This window comes from Catharus ustulatus, chromosome 3 (genome assembly GCF_009819885.2).
Source record: "Catharus ustulatus isolate bCatUst1 chromosome 3, bCatUst1.pri.v2, whole genome shotgun sequence".
NCBI lineage: Eukaryota > Metazoa > Chordata > Aves > Passeriformes > Turdidae > Catharus > Catharus ustulatus.
This window is the reverse complement of record NC_046223.1, coordinates 102,979,210-103,005,405: the sequence shown is the minus strand read 5'-3', so window position 1 is coordinate 103,005,405 and position 26,196 is coordinate 102,979,210. Positions and strand designations below refer to the sequence as shown.

Sequence of the window (26,196 nt, the reverse complement as noted above, 5' to 3'; positions counted from 1 at the left end):
AACGTGACAGACCTTTTGTGTTCTTAGCTTATTTATTTATAGCTTTCTTCTGGGGCAGACTGGCTGCTTGGGCAGTGCCCAGGAAAACTGCTGCTGGGCTTAACATGTCAAATCTAGATTTATTTTTGTACTGGTTTTAGGTGTGGGTTTTAAACAATTTTTGTAGTCGCTTTTGTCACTAGACATTCATGTGCACCTGAATTTCATTTGCATGTACCCAGAGCTGCTGTCATCTTAACTGAGGTGTTAAATGGCATTATTTTGAACAAGGCAGTTCTGTATGTGAATCACGTGATGGCTGCAGGGCTGTAGGTGAGCTCAGGTAGCATCTAACATATCCTGACAACAGTATGTATGACTATACATACTCACTTGGTAAAGGAGAAAGGATGGTGTAACAGACTATGTAAAGTGGAGCTGGATTATTTGATTTAAATCTCCAAATCTAAACTAACTTCTCTGTGCTAAACACACTGAAGTTCTTGCTGGCTTTCTCTCATGTCTTTTGTTCCACTTCAGTTGGAAGCACACCAAAATTAATTGTCTGCTTTGATTTGAGAATAAAAGTAAGAATATTTGCCTGGGAAAGCCACTAGTCATTGGCTTCTCCCTGGGAGAGAATAGCCTTATCAGTAGGCTTTACCAAACACTAAACTGGAGGTTTTCCTCTGCTGTTGCAAGGAAAAGCCAGAGAACGTGATCATGTCAGCCACTGGAGAGGAGAAAAATGTGAAGGGATGCTGGAGTCTTGTATTTAATCCCATGACCTATTCTATATCCGTGAAACTTAATTTAGGTGCAGTGAGTGATTCAACTTCTGTTGCCGTATGTATATGAATTTGGCACAGTACTACTGAGCTCTGCACTTACTGGACACACCTTTTTAGGAAGCCTGAAATGGTTCTTAGTGGTCTGCCTTAAGAAAGAAAAACCTTTACTATCTTGCGTATTAGAGGTTAAAAACATAATCAGTTAACAGAAGCCATATTATGTTTGACTAGCAAGTTAACAACGTGCCATCACATGCAGGCATGTCTGCATAAAGTCGGTGATAACTGATTTAGTAATCATGTTTCTCAGAGTTCCATATGGCTGCAGTTTGGATAGAATGACTGTATTTTGTAATGCTGATTAGTCTCAATGCTCTGCTTATACACATAAAGGATAAGGGTTATATTGTAAGTAGCTAGTATATATAGAGTATGTAACATCTACAGATATTCCTATAATGCTGTATATACATACATGCATTCCATTCAAAATATGTGTTTAGACAACACATAACAGAATAATTTCTGTAATTTTCTAGGAACTAGAGGGAGTTAAGACTTTTCATGGAAATGTAATGCACATCTCCAAAGTGTTTTGTTGAGGAGAAGGGCCTGTGTTTGTACCCAGCCAATAATTTATTACCATAGTCAATTCATGCTTCTAATGTCAAATGTCATAGCTGTTACTTATGCTTTGCTGTTTGTTTGGTTTTTTTTCCCTGAAATACAGGTAAGCGTTGTTATCTAGAAGCATTTGACATAGTGTGTGAAGATGGCGAGCCTGATGAGTCAGAGTCTGTTGACCTATGTAGAAGAAGGAAATGTTCCTGCTCTGAAAGCGCTCCTTGAGAAGTGCAGGGATGTTGATGAGAGAAATGAGGTAAGATGATTTTTGAAAAGGTCAGTTTCACACTGCAGCTTATTAGTTATAAAATGAATAATTAGTGAGATCACACTGGTTATTTAATATACAAATTTCATTTTTGTTTTTAAGTGGTTCCTTGTGTTTGCATAACCTGAACACTCTGTATTCAGTGTCTGACAGCATCTTTCATAGTATTTGCTTTCTAGAGTGTTCTTCTTAGCTGGAAAATGCAGCTCTTTCATTATATTGTGAATGGAGTTTATATCTATTTCTGCAGCTAAGAATTGTTTTTTAGTTCACAGATCCAACTGCGTATGCCCAGTTCATTTTGTGGTGAAACCTGGCATGATGATAACCCTTGCCTCACATCCTGGTTTTCAGTCAAGAGATGCTTTGTTATACAATCCAAATAAGAGCATATATTGCAACTTGCATGAGCATATGCTCATCTAGGTGAAAAAATATGTATCTGAGATGCAAGTCTAGAGTTTACCAGGAGTACACAAAAGTCTTGATACACAGTAGAGAGTTTATATGAAAATTATTCAGAATCTGTTATTTTGATCAATTTTTCAAATCTGCATAAGATGGAAAGAATATTTTTTGGAAGGAAATCCAATGGCATATATTGCTCAAACCCAAAAAGCATCATGTGAAAGCAAATGTGAAAACAATGTACAGAATTTAGACTTACTGTAGTTATTAGATCTGGTTTCAATTAAGACAGTTTTCTTTCATTGTTGGCACATTCATTCCATTCTGTGTATGCACATATGCTGAGGTATTTCAGATGGGCGTATTTTTGAGTTTCAGGGCATACACATGAACCTCACCACCTGGCATGTAGCATATCCGAGAAGGGAAATGTCTGTTCCCTCTGCTGGCAGTTCCTTTCAACATCATGGCTGAAATCAGACAGATCGTGTTGATTTTATTAAGTGCCACTGCCTTCATCTTCTTTTCTAAATTTTTCTTCACTTATTGGTGGGACTAAATGTAATCCTGGGTTTCATCAATTGCCTTTTTTGCAGAGATCATTTCCCTGATACCTATTGTTTTCAGTCTTCTTATCTTGCATTGGAAAAGGTCATTTCTGCAGACAGACTTGTATGGTTTGCATCAGTTTTAAACCCCTTGTGGGGACGGTCTGTATGTATAATGGTTTTGTTTAAATGATAGCTCTTCTTTGGAATTCAGTGGCTTTGAGTGCAGTTCAGTTTCCAGTTTTGGACCTGCCAAGACATCTTTTCTTCTTGGGTAAAAAGAAAATACCAAAAGGAGAGTACCTTTGAAGATCTAAAAAGATTGATGGCAAGCTAAGGTTTGCTAATGCCAGGACCTCCCAGGCTGCAATGACTTGTCCAATGGTAGGATCACCCACCTTGTTACCAACCCTTTATTCCAACCCTTTTCATCTTGACTGTGGTCAGTTCCCAGAAAAGCTGGGATGTCCCAGTCAGTTTGTGTATGGATGGTTTTATTGCATTAACACCATCAGTTTCAGCTTAGTGGGGCAAGTCTCAGCCTCTGCCTTTTCTATGCACACCCTTCTGCTTGTGTGATTTTTTTCTCTCTCATACCAGACACATGAATTAACAGCTAATGATAGATGCTTGCTTTGTGTGATACGCTTTGATCCTAACAGCCTCCACTTTCTCTTGATGTGCCTTTCTTGGTACTGAAGGAGCTTCTGCATGTTCAATTCTGAATCTTCTGTTCTCTCACAGACTGCGAGAGCGCTAACCTGTAAGGTGAAACCACTAATTGATTTCCCTAAAAAGATACAGGTGTGCTCCTTTATAATTTGGTTATTCCAATACTTAGACTGAGCTATGATGTACAGATAGATAGTACTTGATGTGTGTGTGAGAAATATGAACATTTATTTGTGGAGTGTCTAGACTCTGGGACAACCTTTGAGAATTAATCTGGGGGTCATAGACATAGTAATTATCTTTTGTTTCTGTGTTGGTGAAATCTTCATGATAGTTGCTAAAACATTATAATGTTATACTTATATCTGAGAGTCTTCTAACAAGAAGGGAAGGATGTCTTCAGTACCCCTGCAGAAAATTTTACGTCTGTCTCAGAAAACCAAAGCCTGCAGCTGTATGACACCTCTTACAGGAGGGAGTAATTTTACCATCTGCAGCCTCTTGCCGAGACATACTTTTATTTGGAATGTGTTACCTTTTCCTATTATCCACTTGTGGAAGACAATCAGAGTGATAACAATAGTAACTGTTCAGAGAAGGTGAGAATAACTGTCAGGCTAAAATACGGGGTTTTCTGTGTTTTGCTAAAGCACTGCTTGGAAGGGATCCCTGGAGATTATCTAGTCCTGTGTCCTGAGGTGGGTTGGTTGGAGCCAGCTGGAATTGCCTGTGTCTGGTGCAGAGCCGTCCTAGCCTCTCTTCACAAAGATTCAGTGCAGTTCCCTCTGGACATCCCAAGCAGACACCTGTACTCAGTACAGTAAGGTTCCTGTCTGCCCAGCCTGTCAGTGCCCTTGGGATCTGGTACATCAGCCACACCTCTCAACTTTCTCCAGGCTGTGAAGGTGCTGTGAGTGCACTCTATGCCATTGCCCCAGTCCTTCATGAAAGGGTTAAACAGAATCCCAATATTGATTCCCTGCACTGCTGGACTTTGTACTGCTGATCCCAGTGCACTGAGCCCAGCACTGCAGCCAGTTTCAGTCCACCTCACTGTCCATTTGTCTAGCTTGTACTTCATTAGTGTCCCTGGTTGTTGAAATCCTCGCTAGACACGGCACAAACAATGTCTCAGCTGTACATCCACTGACCAGTGATGTCATCACAGAAGGCAGGGTGGTCAGTCAGGATCTCTGAAATCACTTGGCTTGTGTATTCCCAACTTATTAACTTGCACATCTTAAAGAGCAAAAGTTGTGACTGTTTTCTTCTCTGAAGAGAACTGTTCTTTTCTAAAAGGTAGTGTTTTATTTTCTCTTGATTTTTTTGAGCATTATAATGCTTTTTTTTTTTAATGACCAGACCTGAAACTCAGATACTCCTTGTTGATACAAAATATACTTTAGGATCTAAAAGCAATGGTGTCCTTTTGAATGTATACAATGTACAGTTATAACAACATAAGTTTACATGAGAACATAATTTTTCATTGTGAAAAATTACCTTATAGGTATAATAACATAAGGAACAGCTGATGGGGCAGAAAGCATTTTTGAAAGAATCCATGCATTTCTGTGATTTTTATGTGTGTCAAGAGCAGAAAGAGCCATCAAGTATCCTTATTAATCGTATTATTAGTAGTTTTAATTATGAAGATTAGTGATAGTACTGTATTGTGATTCTGCATTGATTTTCATTCTTTCCTGGGAAATTGCTGGTATATAGCTCCTAACATGTAGCTTTTGCATTATTTAAAGACCAGATAATTTTAGTTCTCTGTATGGTGGAGAGAAAAAACAGAAGCAAGGTCAGGAAAAATTATCTTAATTGCTTAAACTTATAATTAATAAATTTACTGTAAAATTTCAGCATCCAGAGCAATTATATCTCAGAAATTTGCTGACAAAAAAGTAGGCTGATGGAAGAGTGACAGATTCTAACTGAGTTTTAAAATACTTCTGAAGGCAAATAAACCAGATTTTCTTTTCTTTGTCTTCCCTGAGCTGAGACTTGCCAAGAATCCATGTTGCAGAGGACAGGAAGGATGTCTGTATTTCTCATGCTGTGAGATAAAAGTGGGGTATATAACCTGAAAGGTTTTAGCAACTGTTCCTCTGAATCAGTGTGCATGTTTTAATGGCCCTTGTGGTTCCTAGGGTAGATATATTTCTTTATTAGTTTTTAACAAAGTGACTGAGTTGCTCCAAGTTATAAAGATGAAACATGGAGATGTCTTCAGTGAGCAAATAATTCAGAAAGGTAGATGCTTAATAATGTAGCTTTTTTCCTTTTAGTAGCCCTTTTTAATGTTTGAAATGTTTGGGGTTTTTTATGTTTCTTTTTTAATCTCCTATGGGACAGGGTTTAATACCATATTATCCATTTTTATTGCAAGTATGCTGTATGGTTTCAACATCAATCCTTACTACTTCTCAGTGGCAATTAAAAATGGAAACAGTGTTGCTCTGTAGTTTCTGGTTTTTGTTGTGTAGGTATGTGTGTCATTTTCATCACTTCCCAGTGCATCTATTTTCCTGTCACTTTGATTTCAGAATGGCCAGACTCCGCTTATGTTGGCTGCTGAGCAAGGCAATTTAGAAATTGTCCAGGAGCTTCTCAAGAAGGGAGCTAATTGCAACTTGGAAGATGCAGTAAGTATTAGTGCTTTATTATGCAGTAAGTATTAGTGCTTCCTCCACCTAACAGTGGAGGAATAAGAAATTTTAAGGGGCAGGCAAAGAAAGAGAATTTAGGTTAGTGTTGAGCTCAGGGGGGAAAAAGCAGGTGGAAAATGATGACATGTACGAGAAATTTTGTACAAAATTGCTTAGTTTTTGTATTTCTCTGAGCCCTCCTGAAGAGTAGGGATATTCCTCAGATGTTTACAACATCTTGATCTCTGCTGAATTTTCTGGTGCTTCTTCTGGGAAATTAGAATAGAGAAATGCAGCATCAAAGATGAGGTCAAAGTGGTTTTGCTGCTCTCAGTGTTGTTGAGGTATGTCAGTGGGTTGAATTTTTGTTTATCTGTTTGTTTTTTTTTTTAATTTGGGCTTGGTGTTTTTCCAGTAAATACCTAGAGAGAATTTAGGTTGAAGGATTATTTCATCTAAAAGCCAGAACACTGGCAGAGAGGGCTTTCAAATTTATGAATTGTCTTCATGCCTCAGCAAAAGGGGTTGACTCCAGACAAAAGATGCCCAAAAGGTGTTAATAGAACAGAAATATTGTTAGAAAGTTTTAAAAGGTCTGTATATACCAGTGAAGAGTGATAAACAGGAAAAGGATATCACTTGTTTTTTTCACTTCTGCATTTAGTTTAAGTGTAGCAGTATGGACATCTGGAAAAGGTCTCATGTGGAATCTGTGACCTAAAAAATCCAGAACAACCAAAACCTACTAACCAACCAAGTCTCTGTTGTTTTGAGACATTTTATTACAATTGCTATAAATCCCACAATTTCTATACTTCTAGGAAGGCAGCTACCTTATAAACTGTTGCTATATTTTATAAGTGTGTAGCATATAAAAAATCCATCCACACCTGGATGAACTTTGAGCAATGGGAGAGAAATAAGCATTATGCAAGGGGAAATGTATCTTCCTGAAGTGATCAGAAAGCTGTGGTCCAGGTTACCCTGCATATCAGTCCCTTGAGAGCTGTCACACACTGTATGTGGAGATCCACTGCCAGTGTTTTCTGTGGTCTTGGTTAGCATCTCATTCCCTCTCAACAGTTTTTAATATCTTTATGTTGTTTTCTAATCCTTTGTAGGTGCTGCTTCCTCTATATATTTATTAAGATAATCTGCAGTGAACTGGGGAGTGGAAAGGGCTGGACATTGGGTAGGAGAACACATAATTGGAGGGGAGATTTGGAGTAGTTGTTCTGTATTTCCATGTTTATAACTGGTGTGCTGTGAGTTTATTAGTACTTTTTTTTTTTTTAAAGGACAGCTATTTTAGGGGCTTCTGTATTTCCTGCTGTGAATTAAACATTTGAAAAACAAGGTTACTTGTATAGAAATACTGAATATTACTTTATAACATTTTCCCATTTTTTTTCTAGGATAACTGGACTGCTCTTATTTCAGCAGCTAAAGAAGGACATGCAGCTATTGTAGCAGAGCTACTCAATTATAATGTCAGTTTGGAGCATCGAGATTTGGTATGTGTTGTCTTAGTGTAAAAATAGAATAGAAAAACAGTTTTGTGAGTTGGAGACTTTCAATTCCATAAAACTAAGGAAAGATCTTTCATTTTTACATTATGTACCCAGTGCTGCTGAAATGAAAAAGAATATATAGTTAAATATTGCTTTTTACACCTGTAAAATGGTTGCTTTAGTGTTCATAATGGCAACTGGTTTACTAGGGCTGCTCTTTCCTCCTGAATTTGCTTTGGAAAAAAGCTGAACTGTAGAACAGTTTGATTTTTGGGTATGTTTTGTGTGGTGAGAGTTTTTTGTGGGAGGAGGGTTGGTTTGTGGTTTTGGTTTTTTTTTTTTGATGGAGGTTTTTTTGGGCGGTAGTGGCTTTTTTCTTTTTTTTTTTTAAGTATTCTGGTCAAATAAACATTATCTTTCCCAGAACATACTTGTCTGTATTTACTTTTACTCTGGGCAGTTGTGATTGTTCATACAGCAGTCCTTGTTTTCAGTCTCCTGACACTTGCTTTTATTCATCTTGCCAAATTTTTATATGGAAAAGTGGACGCTACAGTCCAGCCCATCTGAAGAGTTGCAAAAGCTGCTGACATGAGTCTAAGGTTAGGTGCCCTAAGAGGTATAAACTGTCTCCATTGACAGAAGATGGAAGTAGGTACCTGCAAGGCCTGATTTTGTTATGCTTAAGTTAAAATGTGGAAAACCACTAGGGGTGAGTTCAAATGCTCCTTTAATTGAAATTCCACTCTGTCTGAAAACTGAGGCATCTTCACTAACCAAGATTTTTTGTTTAACATTAAGCACATTCACATGACCAGGTGCTTGATTTCTAGACCTCTGCCAGTCAGGAATTTTTCACATCTCTGAAAGTGTATTATAAAGAAATAAATAAAAATTGTGCTTAAAGTTATTGGAGGCATACTGTTTTTTTAAAATCAAATTTGTTTCCCTGACCTGTCAAATGCCTTAGGCAGTGAAACCTTGTTGTCTCCTAGCTTACAAACTTCAATGAACACACCAGTGTAATTTTAAATCACAGTAATTTCACGATTATAAGCTGCACCATTTTGACTAAAATTTTGCTTCCACCCCGGAAATGCGGCTTACACTCAGGAGCGGCTAGTATGTGAAAAATTTTCTGAAATTTCCAACCCTGGAAGTGCAGCTGAGGTGCCGACCCGAGCACCTGCCGGTAAAACCCGGGATTGCGTGATTGTTACAAATTGATTACTCTGTTGCACGGCGGGTGGAGGCGGGCTCCGTGCCCACAGCGTGGGGTGGGGGGAGGCGGGGCGCTCCTTCCTGCCGGCCCCATGGCTCAGAGGGAAGGCGGGGCCTCTGTACTGCCATCCCCGCGGCTCAAGGGGGAGGCGGGGGCTTTCGCCACCGCCGCGGGTGCCGGCGGGCTCCGTCCCCGCCTGCTGCCGTGGGGCAGTGCCGGGCCGGGGCGAGTGAGCCCAGTGGCAGCCGGCCCTGAGCGGCAGCGCTGAGCTGGGCCACCTGGCCCCATCGGCAGCCCCCAGCAGGCCGAGCCTGCGTGGCCCAAGCCGAACCAGTAAACCCCACTATCCTGCGATTCTGTTACTATTTGGCAACTTTGTTGCATGTGGGTCCTCGCTGCGAATGACAGAGTGGCTTATAATCAGGTGCAGCTTATGTACGGACAAAGAACGAAATGTTGCCGATGCCCGGAGATGCAGCTTATAGTCAGTGCAGCTTGTAATCTTGAAATTACTGTAATTGCTCTCTTTACTCTCTGCTACAGAAATCAAAAGGAAACTTTCCATGTTAATTGATTTGGAGTCTAGACTTTGTTTTAAGATAGTAGTGTGTTTCTTGTTTGTTTTTTTTAAATCCAGTGGTTGCAACATTAAGGACATTATGTTTTCTGAAGTTTTGCATATAACAGGAAATTAGTACTTTCATACAAGAGCTTATGATTTATTCTAAATAAATTGGGTTACATCATTGTGTGGTCAATTGTTACTATATTTTGAATTTGCAGAATAGTCTTAGGACAAGTACAAAATGAAATGAAAATCATTAGTTATATTTTTAAGTATTTTTCAGTTTTTACATTTCTTTGAATTGTGTTTGCTAGGGAGGATGGACTGCACTGATGTGGGCATCATACAAAGGCCGTACTGAAGTGGCTAAACTGCTGCTTGAGAAAGGTGCAAATCCAAACATCACAGGCATGGTGAGTTTTAGTCATAAACATCTCCTCCTCCCAAGTGCTTGAAGTCCTGAATTGTACACTCGTCTTATTATCTTGATTAAACGTTTTGCATTTTTTGCAATATGACATTAATCACTGTTTATAAAGGGCTTACTTTAATAATTTATGTGATTTCCACTGGCTCTTTTAATTTTGAATTTTTTAAAATTGAAGCAAATGGATGTATAGCTCATACTAAGATTCAAATTATCAGGAGAGGGAATAATAGAAAAGATAAAGAGTGTAGCTAATATTACTTGTATAACAACTGTCATTTTTCTGCATCTGTAGAAGTTAATAGAGTAACTAATGTGTGCAATTTAGAAACCATAATTGGCTTTAATAGTTTAGATTATATGAACATATACCATTAATGTTGAAGAATTAAAAAAACATAAGATTTTGAGATTTAGTTCATTTATAAGCATTTTCTAAAAAGTGTAGTCACTGAATCATGTTTATACTGTCAATTCTCTGCTCTTTGAGGCAGTGAACAATGAAGGAAGAACCCCAGTGGCCAGAACAACTTTGTGATGGTTGATTTTCTCTTGCGTATGTAGTGTCTGTGTGCATGGCCCAACTCCTCTGCATTCCTAGTTGCTTAGGGTTTTTAGATAGCTGTCTGTTGCTTCCTTTCTACCTTACAAATGTTACTAATAAGACCAGGATGTGAATTTACAAACCTTGTTTAAAGCATTATAAATCAGAACTGATTCAAAACAGTGGACATCTTCCTAGATCTAGGTAATGTAGTAGATAGCAATTATTGGTAATGTAGTTGGATTTATTTTTGTATATTCATTTTTTATGGGTTTAACTTCTCTTGAGACTTGTTTTGTTGATGTAAAATAATTAAAATACATAAGACTATAATTATTTATTTGTTTTTTAATTCTAAGCAATACAGTGTTTATCCAATTATTTGGGCAGCAGGACGTGGCCACTCAGATATAGTCCATCTCTTACTGCAGCATGGAGCTAAAGTGAACTGCTCTGACAAGGTAAGTTACACCTGTATAACATTTAATTTCTGTAATGTTTGATACATTTATTGTAAAAGGAAATCTATGAGTTCTTGATTAGAAAAACACTTGATGTTATGTTTTACCCATAAGATTAGAATTAGCATGCTTGAGTAAGTTATGCTTGAAAGAGGTTTTTCCATAGTATGCTCAAAATGGTTGTGAACGTATTTCTGTTTTCTGAGCTATTGGAAACCTTGCTATTCTAAGTATAGAAAGTAATTCTTACAGCTGTCTACAAAAGAAAAGTTGAAGTGGCTTTTCAAATGCTTGTGTTAATTCACATGACCACATTAATATTTTTGTAAGAACTAAAGCAATGAAGTATAGGATAAATACTAGATTGTATGGGACACTAAATGCAGAAAACAATATGGCAAAATGTTGTGAATACTTTTTCAGTATGGAACCACCCCACTGGTTTGGGCAGCAAGGAAAGGTCATTTGGAGTGTGTGAAATACCTGCTGCAGATGGGAGCTGATGTTGATCAAGAAGGAGCTGTAAGTAACTGCATTTTCCAGTGAGAAGTCTGTGTGTCCTGTTTGTGTTTTTTATAAAACAAATACCAAGAAATACATGAAGCAAGATGAAATGTTGGTGTTGGAGTGTTTTGCTTTCCAGCTATTTGCAGGCTGCATGTGAGAGTTACTGAATTTTCTTTGTGCCTTTTCATAAAACTATGATGTAACTAAGGAGTTGTATTGACAGCGAACAGATCAGTATCTTAAGTGTAAATTTTAATGGACATAAGTTAATTTATATAATTGTTATCTGAAGATTAACACTATCAAAATTCGTTCAGTATCCAAGCCTGATATATCACATATCTTATTCCTCAATGCCATTTGAAAAGTAAATCAAACACAATGCATCTTTTGAAAATAATAATGATAACTGCAACTTTTCAGAAATTGAATTTTTTTCAGAAGTTTCAGCTGCATATTGTTTTTAAATAAAACAGATTACATTTAAATTGATTGTCAAAACAAAAAAAAACCATTAAAAATTAAGTGGAAGATTAGGAAAACTTTTGGTATTCATATGATTATTTCTGAAGTTCTTCAGAAATCCTCTTTGTGAACAGTATTTGTAGATCTAGATACTCTGGTAATACTATGTTTCCATATGACAAGAAAATTATTTTATCATATGTGGAATAAACTCATCTGAACTTTACTTTTTGCATTTAAAGTGTTCTCTACTATTGTTCTTAGTTATTTCTTTGTTTTTAAAAAGCATGGTTTTTGGTGCACTTTAAACCACAAAACTGAAGTAGCATTTGGATGATTAAGAGAGTGATGTCAGTGAGTGTTCTCTTATTTGAACTGCTGATATAATGATGATTGCTATATCCACTGTACAGTAAAATCTTTTGGTTTTATTTAAAGAATTCTATGACTGCACTTATTGTAGCAGTGAAGGGTGGCTATACTGATTCAGTAAAAGAAATACTGAAAAGGAACCCAAATGTAAACCTAACAGATAAAGATGGAAATACAGCTTTGATGATTGCGTCGAAGGAGGGACATACTGAAATTGTGCAGGATCTTCTTGATGCTGGAACTTATGTGAACATTCCTGACAGAGTGAGTCAATTTTCATCATAATAGTCATTTTATATATATGTAGTTTATGTTTAAATACCAGTGTATGAAAATTCGTAAATGCGTGATTTTTCAGACTTTCTAGTTCTTCTGCCATCTAGGGGTATTTTTGTGTATTGATCTTTTACAAGTACATTAAGTGGTAAACATTGTTATGTGAAGATAAAAGATAAACTACTGAAACTACTCCTTGAGGTGTTTGAATTGAGAACATAAACCATCTGTCATATCTGTAACATAAGACTAATACTGAACTAATCTGTGGATTTGGGATGGGGTAGTGCTGCTAAAACTGTAAATCATGGCTTCTGTAAAATTCAGCATGTACCTTTATCTTTTACAATGAAACTTTTTACTAGAAAACCTGCATATATGAGAGGGAAACTTCACATCTGGTTAAGAGATGTAAATGTAACGCTGTGTACCTGACCTATGCATGCATTACTCAGTCGAGATGTGGCGTGAACAGTGCCCAGAGTATGAAACTGCTTGCTGGCAGCTCAGGATTTTATTTGGTTACTTACACAGGTGCTTTGGACTGTCTGCAGTGCCCTCTTGACAGTCAGGTGTTTCTGAACAGTCAGAGTCAGGTCAAGCACTGCAGCCTTGAGGCTGTAGTTGATTAGATACCTAAATTTAGATGTCTCCATCAAGGTCAGTGACTTAGTTCAGAAAAGTGATACGTTTTTGAGGCTGCATTCACAATCCCCAATTTGGATTACTTGGGGTTGCAGAGAATAGAGGAAAACTTCCTAATACTTGCCACATAAATCTAAAAGGATTTTTGGATGGATTTTCCTGTATTTTAAGTGTCAGTGCGTTTCTCAGATGGCAGTGTACTGAGCTGCAGTGTTGCATGTCACAACAAATTTGACCTCAGGCATATATCAAAGCAAACTTTTAAAATATTTAAGAAAAAACACTGCAATCCCTCTTAGCACCTCTTGTGCCACAATGTTCTACAATGGTCTATATTTCTGTGCTTTTCAGGAAGGAGAAATTACAGCTTTCAGCACAGCAGACAGCATTCCAAAAATACACCAAACAATAAGTACTTCTAGTTCAAGATGCTAGAGTAGGTTTTGATAAAGAAAATTTCTTGGTTTGCAGCTAAATATGTAATGTCTGATTGATGGGGCATTTCCTATTGCTGAGCTCTCTGATTACACCTGTGGTATTGCTATACTCTTATTTAGTTTTCCTCTTTCATTGTACAAGTAGTACTGGGCAGCTTCAGGAGTATAAGGTAATTTCTGAAATTCTGGCATGTCCTTAAATGTGTTAAAATCAGAAGCCTTAAGCACAATTGTAACTTTGCACAAAAAAGGGCATTAATTTGCTCAAAATTCTTGAGGAGCTTTTGTCAGCTGTGAAACATCTCAAGGAGACAACAGTATTCTCATCTGATTGCAAGTAGGTTATTACTATGAGTGTTTGGTCTTCCTATGAACAGAAAACAAGTGGGTTTTTTTCATATTTAGCATTAATTTATGCTGGGTTTTATAGGGTAGTGGTTTAAGCTAGACCTATTTATGGAGTGTTTGTTTTCCTGAGCAATTAAAAAAAAAAAAAGTCCAGAATTTTTTCTGTTATATACCCATTTTTTCAGAGATAGGTCTATTTTTTTGTATCTTTCTTTTTTAAAATGAGTGGAGATTTCTTAATGTAAATAGGCATAGTATATATATTTGGAAGCTATAATTCCTTCTCTGTTGCACATCTTGTTGGTAAATTATATTAATTCATCCTCAATATTCTTTTACATTTTTTTTAGAGTGGAGATACAGTGTTGATTGGGGCTGTTAGAGGTGGTCACGTTGAAATTGTGAGGGCCCTGCTCCATAAATACGCTGATATAGATATCAGAGGTCAGGTAAGTACAACCATGTAAATGTTAGAGCACTTCTTGAATAGACTGTGAATTTGTGTACCAGTTATACTGTGTTCCTGAAAACAGGTCTTTAAAGTTTGCTCTGTCTGCTCTGCAGGAAGCTTAAATTCCATTGGACAGTAAAATATATCATGTTGCTGTGCAGCTTTTCAGATATAAGATACAAGGGATTTTAATGGCTTGTAAAACACAGGTTTTTTAGTTGATTGTATAACGGTTGAAAAGCAAAAGATGTAAACTGAACTTATTTCATCTGCACTACTGAACAGATTTAAAATAATGACATACTTTAAAAGACAGTTGATGCAATTATTTTAATGATATTTTAAATAGAATATCAATGAATTGTGCACCCAAGATTATATCTGTTGTCAGTGCAGTTCTGTCATTGTGCTTGGTTGGTTCTTTTCTCCACCAACTTTCTGTGTTACGTCCTGTTTCATTGTTGTCAGTGATTTCTGTGTTTTCTACCTGCCCCTTCCTTCTTTTTTGTCCCTTTGATTAAGGTACTAGTTTTACTCTTTTACTGGAAACTCTCTCGCTCAACATGGTACTTGGTTTTGTTACATTCAACTTGCTTTTTTTGCTTGAAGCTATTCAAATTACTCTGCTTTGTTGGCACATGTGTTCTGCCAAGTGTGAACACAAAACTAACTAGTCACTGAGAACTGCAAAGGTTCAGTGCCTGCTGCTGCTGCAGAGCCTCTCTAAGAAGCCAACAAGTTTTATTTTCAAGAAGAGGTAGCATTTGGTTCTCTTCCTCTAACCTGCCTTTGGCAACCAGTGTGTCTCAGTTTCTGGCTGTGATATGAGTTGGAAAATCTGAAGCTTTTCAACATCTTGCTATGACTGAAGCAATACAGAAACAGCAAGAGGATGCAATGTCTTTGGCAGCAGGGAAGCTTGTGACTTCTGGCAGTGTGAGGTTGCTGGAGTGGCAATTTGCAGTGGTTGATGTAGAGAATGCTTTTGCAGCCGTACAGGGGGCACAGCAGGGGTCAGTACCATCAGAGCAGTGTTCTGGCTCTGCACTTCAGATCACAGTTTAGGACCAGCAGTATCTAAATTGGAGATGAGTGCTCCTTCCCTGCTGGGAGCAACTTCCCTGCTATTTGGCATTCCAGGACCTTCCTGCTGGCCAGATGTGTTCTGGGGAGATGTGTTGACTGCCCAAATTTGTGACATTTCAGAAATATTGCAAGTCTTGTCCAGCCTTCCAGCAATGGTGTTTCTTGATGATCATTCATTCATATGGTCACTAGTGGTGGACCTTCAGCAGATAAAACATGACTAAAGAGCCCTTGAGAGTGAGTGTTGGGGAAGGTGAGGGCTCAGGTGGTGTTTTCCTCAGCCCTTCTGAGAGGGGGAAGCACCTAGCAGACCTGTGCCTGGCTGTGTAGCTGATGTAAAGCTCAGGCTGATGTCTTGGAAATCAGCTCACAGAAGGAGAGAGAAGATGAAAGCCAGGTGACTGGAGAGTAAATAAATCTTAGTGACTGGGCTTGTTAAACTGTTGAGAAAGGCATTAAACTCAGTTTTCTGTGAAACCCACAAGTGGAAAAAAAAGCTGCAAATGAAAGAGGCAGCCGAGGTAGAAGGCTGCAAGAGGCACTTTGACATTCCTGCTTAGAAGCAGGTGTGTGTTCAGAGGCTTTTTTAACTTAAATGTCTCTACACAAATATACATCAAACAGAAAGAGTCATGATGCAATCACTAGGCTACGGAAAAATTGCATATGTGAAGACTTTCTGGGGTAGCACACATCCACACATCACTGGGGAAAAAAAAGGATGACAGGAGCAGATTTGCAGCTATGACCCTTCCCCCATGTTTATTCTGGTTCTTTGTGTTGACTTTCTTGTCCATCTACTTTCACAGCTTCCCAGCTTGCTTGGCCTCTGAAAAAAAGTTGTTTTATTTCATTAGGTAATTTCTATATTTGAGTTAGACAAGACAGATTGAGTCTGCTTAGATTGTTAAAACTCTTAATCTATTTCACAAATGTTTTCAAAACAGATTTATATTCCCTAGCCAAATTTGCATCCTCCCCTTTAAATTCTGCTAATGTACCAATTAGATTTATTGACCTTTCCCTTTGCCTTGAGCTGTGCTCAAAATTGCTTTATTGTATGCAATTTTCAATATATTGTGGTTGCACTTTAAATACTGTTTTTGAAATTACTCCAACTAAATAAAAATACTGTTAGTGTTTAATACTTTGGTTTTTTTTAGGATAATAAAACTGCTTTATATTGGGCAGTTGAGAAAGGAAATGCTACAATGGTGAGGGATATCTTGCAATGCAACCCTGATACTGAGACATGTACCAAGGTAACAAAATTCTAATTTAATTGCTCTTTTTAACCTCTGTTCTTTTCTCAGCTCCTATGTGATGTGAAGATCATACCACATTCAGTTTTTGTGAAGTGTTGGTACCTTGAGCACTGTTCAAATTTTTTTTTCCTGAAATAAGGCTTCTCAGTAACAGCAATGTTCCCTCTGTTGCTAAATATGATTTGCTGTTAGATCCTTGATAGCAGGGAATATGTGGATTCTTTACCTCAGCATCATTGACCTGACCAGCAATAATGAGTAAAGAGCAGAGCCACTGGAGGAAAGAGGTTTCTGATATTACTAGGCATGAGTTCAGGCATGTGGAGCAGTAAGGAAAAAAATAAGAGAAGTAGTTGGCACAACACTGAAATATTTTCAAATATCTTGTATTTTATTTGAATTTTGTTTTTATTTGACACTGTTATTGACAGAAATGTATATTGTTCTTTGTTTCTAATCAAGCTAGAAAACTGAGTCTGGGATACTATTTCAGACAAATATGCTAACGTGTTGTTGCTTGCACAGTAGCATATTTAATTTTAATTATCTTAATTTTTTGTTTTAATTTGTTTTTCAATTACTTTTTTTTCTTCATTTTGGGTATACAGAGATCTTTATATTATATTTCTATTATATTTTGTTATATTATTATATTTTCCATTTAAGGATGGAGAAACACCACTTATAAAGGCAACCAAGATGAGAAATATTGAAATAGTGGAGCTTCTTCTGGATAAAGGAGCTAAGGTCTCTGCTGTAGACAAGGTAAAGAATAATTTATTTGTTTTCTTTAGTATATTTAATCATTTTAGTTTTGCAGAAGGGTTTTGGAGAGAGCTGTCGAGGCTAATACAGAAAGAGAGCTTCCTATATGCTTAATAATTAAATAGACCATTAGACTTATATTCTTAGTCTTTCATATGTTTAATAATTAAATAGATCTGAACATTTAAGTGTATGTTTGTTTCCACCATTAGTATATTGTTGGGTTTTGGTTTGTTTTGTATTAGGGTGCTCTTAATAACTTGAAAAAAAAAATCCAGGTGAGGAATAAAACTTTCACAGGTAAAGCAACTGATTCTTAGTACACTTGAAAAAGAGCATAGAGAATGGTTTTTATTTGTCACTAACATTAGTTTTTGATTAATAGACATTAAGCAAAGGGATGCCAAGGACAAATACAACTGGTTATTGCCGTCTTCCTATGCATACTTTGCAAACTTTCTAAATACAGCAATATTTATTTGGTGCTTTTTAAATCTCTTGCTATTATATTTAGGGCGAATAAGTAATAATGTTGATTTGATGCAATAAGAAAGCTTTTACAGGGAAGTTTTTGGGGCAGTCTGAGCAGACATTGAAACAATTCTAACAAGCACTGTCTCTTGTTCCAAACAAGTCTCTGAGTTTGCTTGTAGATATTTGTTTCTACACAAAGGCTACAGTTTTCATGAACTTCAGGATATTAATATAAACATTTAAGAAAGAAGGCAGTATCTGAGGTTTAGCATTTTAAGAACTGCTTTTTCACATGTCTTCTCTGAAAGGTTTGTAATACTTTTTCAAGGGGAAAAATGCTTGCTATAAGGCACTGATGCTTTTGAATGTGCCTTTAGATTTATTTCAAGGAAATAATGCTTCTGAAACAGTGTTGAACATAGAGTCTGTCCATGATCTTAGGAATTCGTGTTAGACATTACTAGCTTTTCACTTAATTGCAGAAAGGAGATACTCCACTTCACATTGCTATTCGTGGAAGAAGCCGTAAACTTGCTGAATTGCTCTTAAGAAATCCAAAAGATGGTAGATTGCTTTATAGACCCAACAAGACAGGAGAAACCCCTTACAATATTGACTGTAGCCACCAGAAGAGTATTTTAACGCAGATATTTGGTGCCAGTAAGTATAAGTATTTTTTTTTTAATCACTCATATATTAACAATCCAGTTAATTCAATTATGTATTGAAAAGTGGCTACAGATTTTTTGATGTTTTAATGTTGCACCTAATGGGAAGGCTTAAAAATCAGTTGGCAAAAACCCCATCACTCTAAAAACCTGGCAAAGGTCAAATATACCTTTTATTTTGGGACTTCTGCTGATCACTTTGTTTTTACTTGGATCTTGCTTGTGCAGGCATTACTTTCTTTGACTTCCTGTAGTTTGGGATCTTGAGTCTTGTAGTAGGCTTTAATAGATGTGATAATTATGTATGATTTATGGAATGTACAAATGTACAGGAATGTACAAATAATAACAGCTGTTATATGGCAGGAGTATATATACAAATATGAGTGAATGTCTCATGAATTTATGTATGAAAACTGTCATATTGAAGAGCTTTCTTAGACCAAAGGTGTGTAGCACAGTGTTTGTGTTGCAGGGCACTTGTCTCCCACGGAATCTGATGGTGACATGCTGGGCTATGACCTGTACAGCAGTGCTTTGGCTGATATTCTGAGTGAACCAACCATGCAGCCACCCATCTGTGTAGGCTTGTATGCACAGTGGGGAAGTGGAAAATCTTTCCTGCTTAAGAAACTGGAAGGTAAAAACTTGATTTAGTCTTTTCCAATCTATCTCTGAAAAGCCTCACATTGGAGTTACTAGTTTTTGTGAGGATTGTTGGTCCATGTGATGTTTTATCTGGTCACTACAATGCAAGGATTTATATTTTAATGTGGTCAGTTCATTCATAGATTGCGTTGTTCATTTATGCAATGGTAAGACAGTCTTTAAGTGCTTCTGTCTATTTTCCTGTGAGTTTCCTGAAGCAGTGAATCTACCCTTTAGGATACTGCAGAAGGTCTGGCTGCCTAAATATACCTTGGTGGGCCTGTTTGTCTGATCAGGTTCAGACCTCCTCTGCTGCAGTATTTATTTATTGTGCATCCCATGTCTTTTTCTTCTTAATGATTAAGATCATTTATCAGGATATTAATGCTTTATTCTCTGTATTGTGTGTTCTTTGCATCTAGTTTTCTTCCCCTTTCCTCTTTGAGTTTTTTGAACTTTCTGAAATGACAGAGGAAGACAAACATAGTACATGAAATGAATCAATGTTTTTCCTGCTTGAAATAGGCATCACATTTAGTTTTAGCATTTTCTTATAAAGGGTGTTTTTCTGAGATGTTTCAATGTAATTCAAAATAGTTCTACCAGTCTGTTTCTTACTGTTTCTACCAGGTGTTTCTTAATTTCTGTGATTTCTGTATTAGCCAAATGGGATCTCTGCATTAATTTTTTCACCTTCTGTTCCATGTCATAAACAAAAAGCATACGTACTTTGACTGTGATATTTATTGCTGATGAACTCTTGCATTTCTAGAACACTTTCTCAGTTATTTTCCTCCTGTTCCTCATTTCTGTTTTTATTCTGGATTATATATCTATTATTTCTGATTCATAGAATTGAAATAAGTTCCTTCAGGAATTCCTGTTTTAGTATATAAGAATCAACAAACAGAAATAATATTGCAGCCTTCACATTGTACTCTTAAATCTGACTATTTGAGGAGCACAGTCCATGTTTCAGTGATTGAGATTTTGGGGGTTTGGTGGGGTTTTTTGACAGATATGGTGGATTTATTTTTCTTAGTGTCATAAAATGCATTCCATACTTTTAAAGGAGGGTAGGAAATGACATGACTTTTAATATGCTTTCAAAAGTAGAAAATCTTCAGCAAAGAATGTGAGTATTGTGTATTTAAATGTTTTGCACTAATGTTTGAAGAATTCAAGCGTCATTGTCTTTTTTTTGAATCAATAATTGGGATAAGTTATACAGTCTGCTGAAAAAGTTATTTTCACAAATGACCTTTCTTGAGTGACTTCATATGTTAACTGGTCTTTGTCTTTTTGTTTTAGATGAAATGAAGACTTTTGCAGGACAGCAGATTGAACCTCTGTTTCAGTTCTCCTGGCTTATTGTATTCCTCACGCTTTTGCTGTGTGGAGGTTTGGGTTTATTGCTCGCTTTCACAGTGGATGCAAAGCTTGGAATAGCAGTGTCACTCAGCTTATTAGCTGTCCTCTACATTTTCTTTAGTAAGTCTTATATGGTATTCATGGAGGTTTTTATCTATTTCTGGAATTAAATGTTACTTTGTAGATATGCTTTGCCATTCAGAAAAAGTGCTGAATGTTTTTGTAGACAAAGGTCCCTTTGGACCCTTTGTTTTGCATGTAATTTGTGAGAGGGCATTCTTGAGAACAAAGAAGGATTTTGTTTATTAATTTCATTGGGTTACTCTTATCATTCTCATTTTTAGCCTAACTGCTAAAAGTTCATAACTTTTTTTGTGGAACTCCATGCTTTATCTGTTCAAACATCATGATTCTTTCAGCTGTCAGTGTTGGCTAAATTAAAACCATAACATCTTTTTAATGTTTTAGCTGTAATTTACTTTGGTGGCCGGAGAGAAGGGGAGAGATGGAACTGGGCCTGGGTGTTAAGTACAAGGTTGGCAAGACATGTTGGATATTTAGAGTTGCTTCTCAAACTCATGTTTGTGAACCCACCAGAACTACCAGAGCAAACTACTAAAGCTTTACCTGTCAGGTTAGTTACTTAATTTATTTACTCTTGAATAAATCAATCAGGCTCACTCTGATACTTCTCAAACTGTGCATATTAATGAGCATGTTTAGCTTAATATGAAAAGTTGAGATTCTTGTTTGAAAAACAGTAGCCCTAGAAGATCATAAACTTCTCAGTGTGAGGAAGATAGTAGTGTTTTCAAGAAAAACTATCTGCCAAAGTTGGTGAAAGTGCTTTTTAGAATTAGAGATTTTGGCTATTGTACTAATGAAAATTCATACCAGAGAAAATAAGAATTTTCCGGTATAACTTATTGAGTATTATGTATGTTTAATACGTGTTCCACTGATAAATTCTGTTAAGGTTTGGGGTTTTTTTTCCTCCCTGTAAGTAGAGCTGTTCAAAACTGTTCAAAGCTTCTAGTTTACCTGAAAACAAGAAAACTTAAGCTGTGCGTTTGAAAATTTCATTTACTTCTATTGTGCCAAGACTTCTATTTTAGCCTCATGGTGCGTTTATGTGATCTTGTGTTTCTGTAATTTTTTTAATCCTCTATAAATATTTAAAAATAGATCAGAATGCAGTTTTGAAAATATTAGTCACTATTATGTTTTGGCATCATAAAGATATTTTCATGTTTTTGCTGTCATCTGAGGTACTATTAGTGACATGAGAATTTTTGTCTTTTTAAGAAATCAAGTTTTAGAATAGGAAGTTGGGCAAAGAAGAGGTTGGTAAATGGAGAAGAAGTAGTTAAATTCCATGTAGATTTTTTTAAAAAGCAGTGTTTTGCATTTTGTACCACTTAAAAAAACTTTTAACTGCAGAGATGCAGCAAGACTTTTGTTTTAGTTGCCAGAAAATATTTAAAGTTTTCTGAAGTATACCAAATACATGTTTTTGTCTCTTTCAGATTTTTGTTTACAGACTACAATAGACTGTCCAGTGTAGGTGGAGAGACTTCACTGGCTGAGATGATTGCTACCCTCTCTGATGCATGTGAAAGGGAATTTGGTTTCCTAGCAACAAGGCTATTTCGAGTTTTCAAGACAGAAGATACACAAGGTTTGTTTTTTTTTTTACCTGAATGACATTTCTAATTATTCCATTTCAGTGCACTGTTACCAGGGCTTCTGTTTTTTGCATTATAAGCTCTTTTTAAAAATCATTGTAGCCATGCAGAAATTCATAGAGAAGGGGGAAACTCTTTCTGAAAGAGAAAAAATGCCCCATTTTATTTGCTAATCTTGATTTTATTAATATAATGAAGGAATATCTCCTGTGAAGCATAGTTTTCAGAAATGTTAATAGAAATGTGTATTTACGTTACATCCTTATAGTTGCAGCATATTTCTATAGCAATTAAGTCATTGTGTCTGAGTCAGATAAAGGAAAATACATGGGTTTTTGTCTATTGCTACAAGAAGTTTGTTTAGTTTATCAAATTTTAATTTAGAGCTTTTATAAGTGACCACTACTTATTCTTGGAAATAATAAATGTGTAGAACATGTTAGTCCAATCCTACAAATTGCTGTGATTAATACTAGTAAGATGGGATGAAATGTACCTTCTTGATCCAAAGGGAACAAGCATTTTTATTCTGTTTCATCTGTAGATTTCCAGAAAAAGAAATAGACAGAGTAGAGTATGATATTGTGAAGAAGGAGTTCTTGAGCTTAACTTTCAATTTATTGAGGACTTGTACTTTTAGTATGTGTCAGTTACTTCTCATTTCTTTTTGTCCATGAATTGAGGAATCTGTCTCCTCTCACAAAGTCAAGCATTTAGACTCTTCTGTCCTGCAGAAGCTGGAAAAAATGTGCTGTGTTTGCTATGTTCAACTGTGTGCTGAAAACAACTTACTCCTCATTGCTCTTTTTCCAATTTACTAAGTGTTCTTTATGAAAGGGATGTGTGGATTTGTTCATCCCTTTTTTCCATATTAGGTTCCGCAGTTCCTCTCTTTAGTCTCAGTGAAACAGCTTTCATGATACTGTAATTTCTCCTGAAGTTGTCTTGAGAATGGCAGTGTAGTGCTGGCTTCTTGTGATTATTTGCAGTAATCATATTTTCCCTTTCATTTGTAATCTTATATTCACTTGTATTCTTTGCTCTGTTGCCTTCCTATGCTCTGCCTAATTATCTAATTGATTTTTAAAATTTATTTTATCTATTCGATGACTTTGCACATTCTCTCTTTTTCTTCAGTTGTTTACAGGGCCAGGGTTGTAGGTTTACAGAAATTCTATAGGGGTTTATTTTTAGTCTTCTATATCTTCTTTTATGTCTGTAAATTTGCAGACATGCCTCTTTCAATTGTCATTTCATTGTTCATGATATTTAAGTGTCTCTCTAATTGAGTTCTGTCTCTGTCTAGTAAGAGGATGCTTACATTTATACTTATGTCTAGAACTGAATCTAATTATATCTGAGCTGTTCCTCTTTGTTTATTGCCCCTCACTTCTGTCATTATGCATTTCTGTTGCTTTGTCCTGCAGCACAATCCTATGAGTCACTTATGTCAGCAATATGAAAAACCTTTGCAGCTCTTAGCTTGTTGTATAGAATAATATGGCCCACATATAAACCTTGAGTATTCTTTGTACTTAGCATATTAAAACTTTGATTTTCCCCCTGCAGTTCAAGTACTGATTTTTAGCTGTCATAATTTTGCTTCAGATCATTGCTATTTTGTTCTTTGTTATCAACAAATGTGTCCAGAAGATAGCAATTTTCTAAATGTACCACTGGATCTGTGCAAGTCCTAAAGGCAGAGACTGCTACTTTGGAAAATACTGTTTCTTTGGTCACTAATTTAGCTGTGCTAAGCTCCAACTGCAGTATTTGCTGCTTTCCTATCAGCCCACTTGAAGTCAGGAGTTCTGTACTCTCCTCTGGGGCCCTTGTGAACTGTCCAAACTGTATTTGCTGCAGTTTTCCCATTCATGTGTGTTTTAGAACATTCAAGAAAGGATGGCCTCAGGTTGCAGCTTGCAATTTTGGTTTAGTTCTTCAATGGTACCATTACTATTAGATTATGTAAGTACCAGGTTCCACCTTAAAACTGAGTAGTCCCTGTACAGTTGTACCACAATTTATTTACCTAAGTACACTTTAAAAGAGATGCCACAAAAGGGATGATAGCACTGATACAAAATTATCATTTCCATCCAGTGTGGATTTCTTGAAATGATGGAAATAAACTGAAGATTAAAGGAATACCTCTGCTTCATAATTTCCAAGAATGTTGGCAAATAATAGATTTTTTTTCCCACTGTTTGTGACTGGGTGATAACACTGCAGTAAGCTTTTGTGCGAGTTAGTGTTTTATGAGAAGTATGCAGGTTAATAGATTTTGTACTCGCCTGTCATGACACTGTACATTAATTCTAACAGCAATACTTGTTTCCTAGGTAAAAAGAAATGGAAGAAAACTTGCTGCCTCCCATCTTTTGTGATTTTCCTGTTCATCTTGTCTTGCGTCGTTTCTGCAATCGCCCTGTTGGCAATTTTCAACGTGGAATCAGCCAACATGACCGTAAATGTCATTCTCATAACAGTGACCTGTATTGTTGGTTTGGCCTTTTTCTTGAATTGCCGCACATGGTGGCAGGTGATGGATTCAGTTTTGAATTCTCAGAGAAAACGTCTTCACAGTGCTGCCTCCAAGCTTCACAAGTTGAAGAGCGAGGGGTTCATGAAGGTGAGCATTTATAGGAATTGGCCTAAAAGGAATGCCACAAACACCCAAACATGGAGCATTATTAAGTTGGGGCACTGTTAATTTAATCAGGCCAAGTCTCACAACAGGAGAATGAGACTTGGTGAGTTTTTACTGAATGGAACACTTCTGTGCCAGTGGTAATTGTACTTAGTATATGAGATCCATCTGCTTAATCATAATTGTTAAATCTGGGGTTTCAGTTTTCTGATTTTATTTTTGCTAGGAAGAAAGTACTTGGAAAAACAATTCTCAATTACCATTATTTATTAAAAGCTTACTTTAGGTCATAAAATTAGAAGGAATAACTTCAAGAATCTTCTGAAGGTGTAAAAACACGCCTAACTTTTTCTGTCTGCAAGACCGCTTTGCTAAGAAAGGAATTGTAGCACGGAAAAAACATTCCAAAACACTCCACATAATTAATAAAAAATGGTAGAAAATACTATTGTTTTGCTAGCCTGTATAAACTGATAAATATACTCTCAGGTTGTCATGAGGTATGCTATATGCTCCTATTTGAAAGTAAAATGTAGCGTCATGATTGCTAACTTTGTAGATTACAGCCATTGTATTGTATAAGAATCTGTTGTACAAATATTTTTCATACAGTCACAGAATAGTTTGGGTTGAAAGGGACCTTCTAAAGGTCAGCCAGTCCAATCTCCCTGCAATGAGCAGGGATGTCTTTGATTTGAGCAGGTTACTCAGAGCCCAATGCAGCCTGACCTTGAATTTTTACAAGGATGGGCATCCGCAACTTCTCTGGACAATCTGTACCAGTGTTTTACTACTTCATTTTAAACAAACTTCTTTCTCATAGCTAACCTAAATTGACTGTCCTGCAGTTTTTAAAACCATTCCCCCTTGTCCTCTTGCAAAAGGCCCTGCTGAAAAGTTTATCTTCACATTAATTGCAGGCCTCTGTAGGTACTGGAAAGACAACATCTCCCCAGATTCTTATCTTCTTCAGGCTGAATAATCCCAATTCTCTCAGCCTTTCATCACAGCAGAGGTGCTCCCTCCCTCTTATCTTTGTGGCCTCCTCTGGACTTGCTCCAATACATTGGTGTCATTTCTGTGCTGAGGAGTGCAGAGCTGGATGCAGCACTGCAGGGGGGGTCTCACCTCAGTGGAGCAGAGGGGCAGAATTCCCTCCCTCACCTGCTGCCCATGCTGCTTTGGATGCAGCCCAGGACGCATTTGGCTTTCTGGGCTACAAGGGCACATGGCTGGGTCAAATCCAGCCTTGCACCCCCCAAGTCCTCCTCTGCATCTGTTCATTGCTCAGCCTGGATCAACACCAGGGATTCAGTACACAGGTGCAGGGCCTTGCACTTGGACTTGTTGAACCTCGTGAACCCCCTTCTTGAGCTTGTCCATGTCCCTGTGAATGGCATTCTGTCCCT

At 36.9% G+C, this 26,196-nt stretch overlaps 1 protein-coding gene across 5 annotated transcripts in view; it reads left to right on the top strand.

Annotated features, from left to right (window-relative positions):
• KIDINS220 (kinase D interacting substrate 220) overlaps window positions 1-26,196 on the top strand; it is a 76,367-nt gene that overhangs the window by 5,749 nt on the left and 44,422 nt on the right. For all 5 annotated transcript variants that reach the window (XM_033055690.2, XM_033055693.2, XM_033055692.2 and 2 more), the window contains 16 exons: window positions 1,501-1,650; window positions 5,843-5,941; window positions 7,360-7,458; window positions 9,557-9,655; window positions 10,573-10,674; window positions 11,098-11,196; window positions 12,085-12,282; window positions 14,075-14,173; window positions 16,425-16,523; window positions 17,193-17,291; window positions 18,248-18,425; window positions 18,909-19,073; window positions 20,393-20,572; window positions 20,921-21,086; window positions 21,979-22,130; window positions 24,480-24,769. In XM_033055690.2, the coding sequence (XP_032911581.1) occupies window positions 1,543-1,650; window positions 5,843-5,941; window positions 7,360-7,458; window positions 9,557-9,655; window positions 10,573-10,674; window positions 11,098-11,196; window positions 12,085-12,282; window positions 14,075-14,173; window positions 16,425-16,523; window positions 17,193-17,291; window positions 18,248-18,425; window positions 18,909-19,073; window positions 20,393-20,572; window positions 20,921-21,086; window positions 21,979-22,130; window positions 24,480-24,769 (2,232 nt within the window). In that variant the 5' untranslated portion in view covers window positions 1,501-1,542. The remainder of the gene's footprint in view (window positions 1-1,500; window positions 1,651-5,842; window positions 5,942-7,359; window positions 7,459-9,556; window positions 9,656-10,572; window positions 10,675-11,097; window positions 11,197-12,084; window positions 12,283-14,074; window positions 14,174-16,424; window positions 16,524-17,192; window positions 17,292-18,247; window positions 18,426-18,908; window positions 19,074-20,392; window positions 20,573-20,920; window positions 21,087-21,978; window positions 22,131-24,479; window positions 24,770-26,196) is intronic.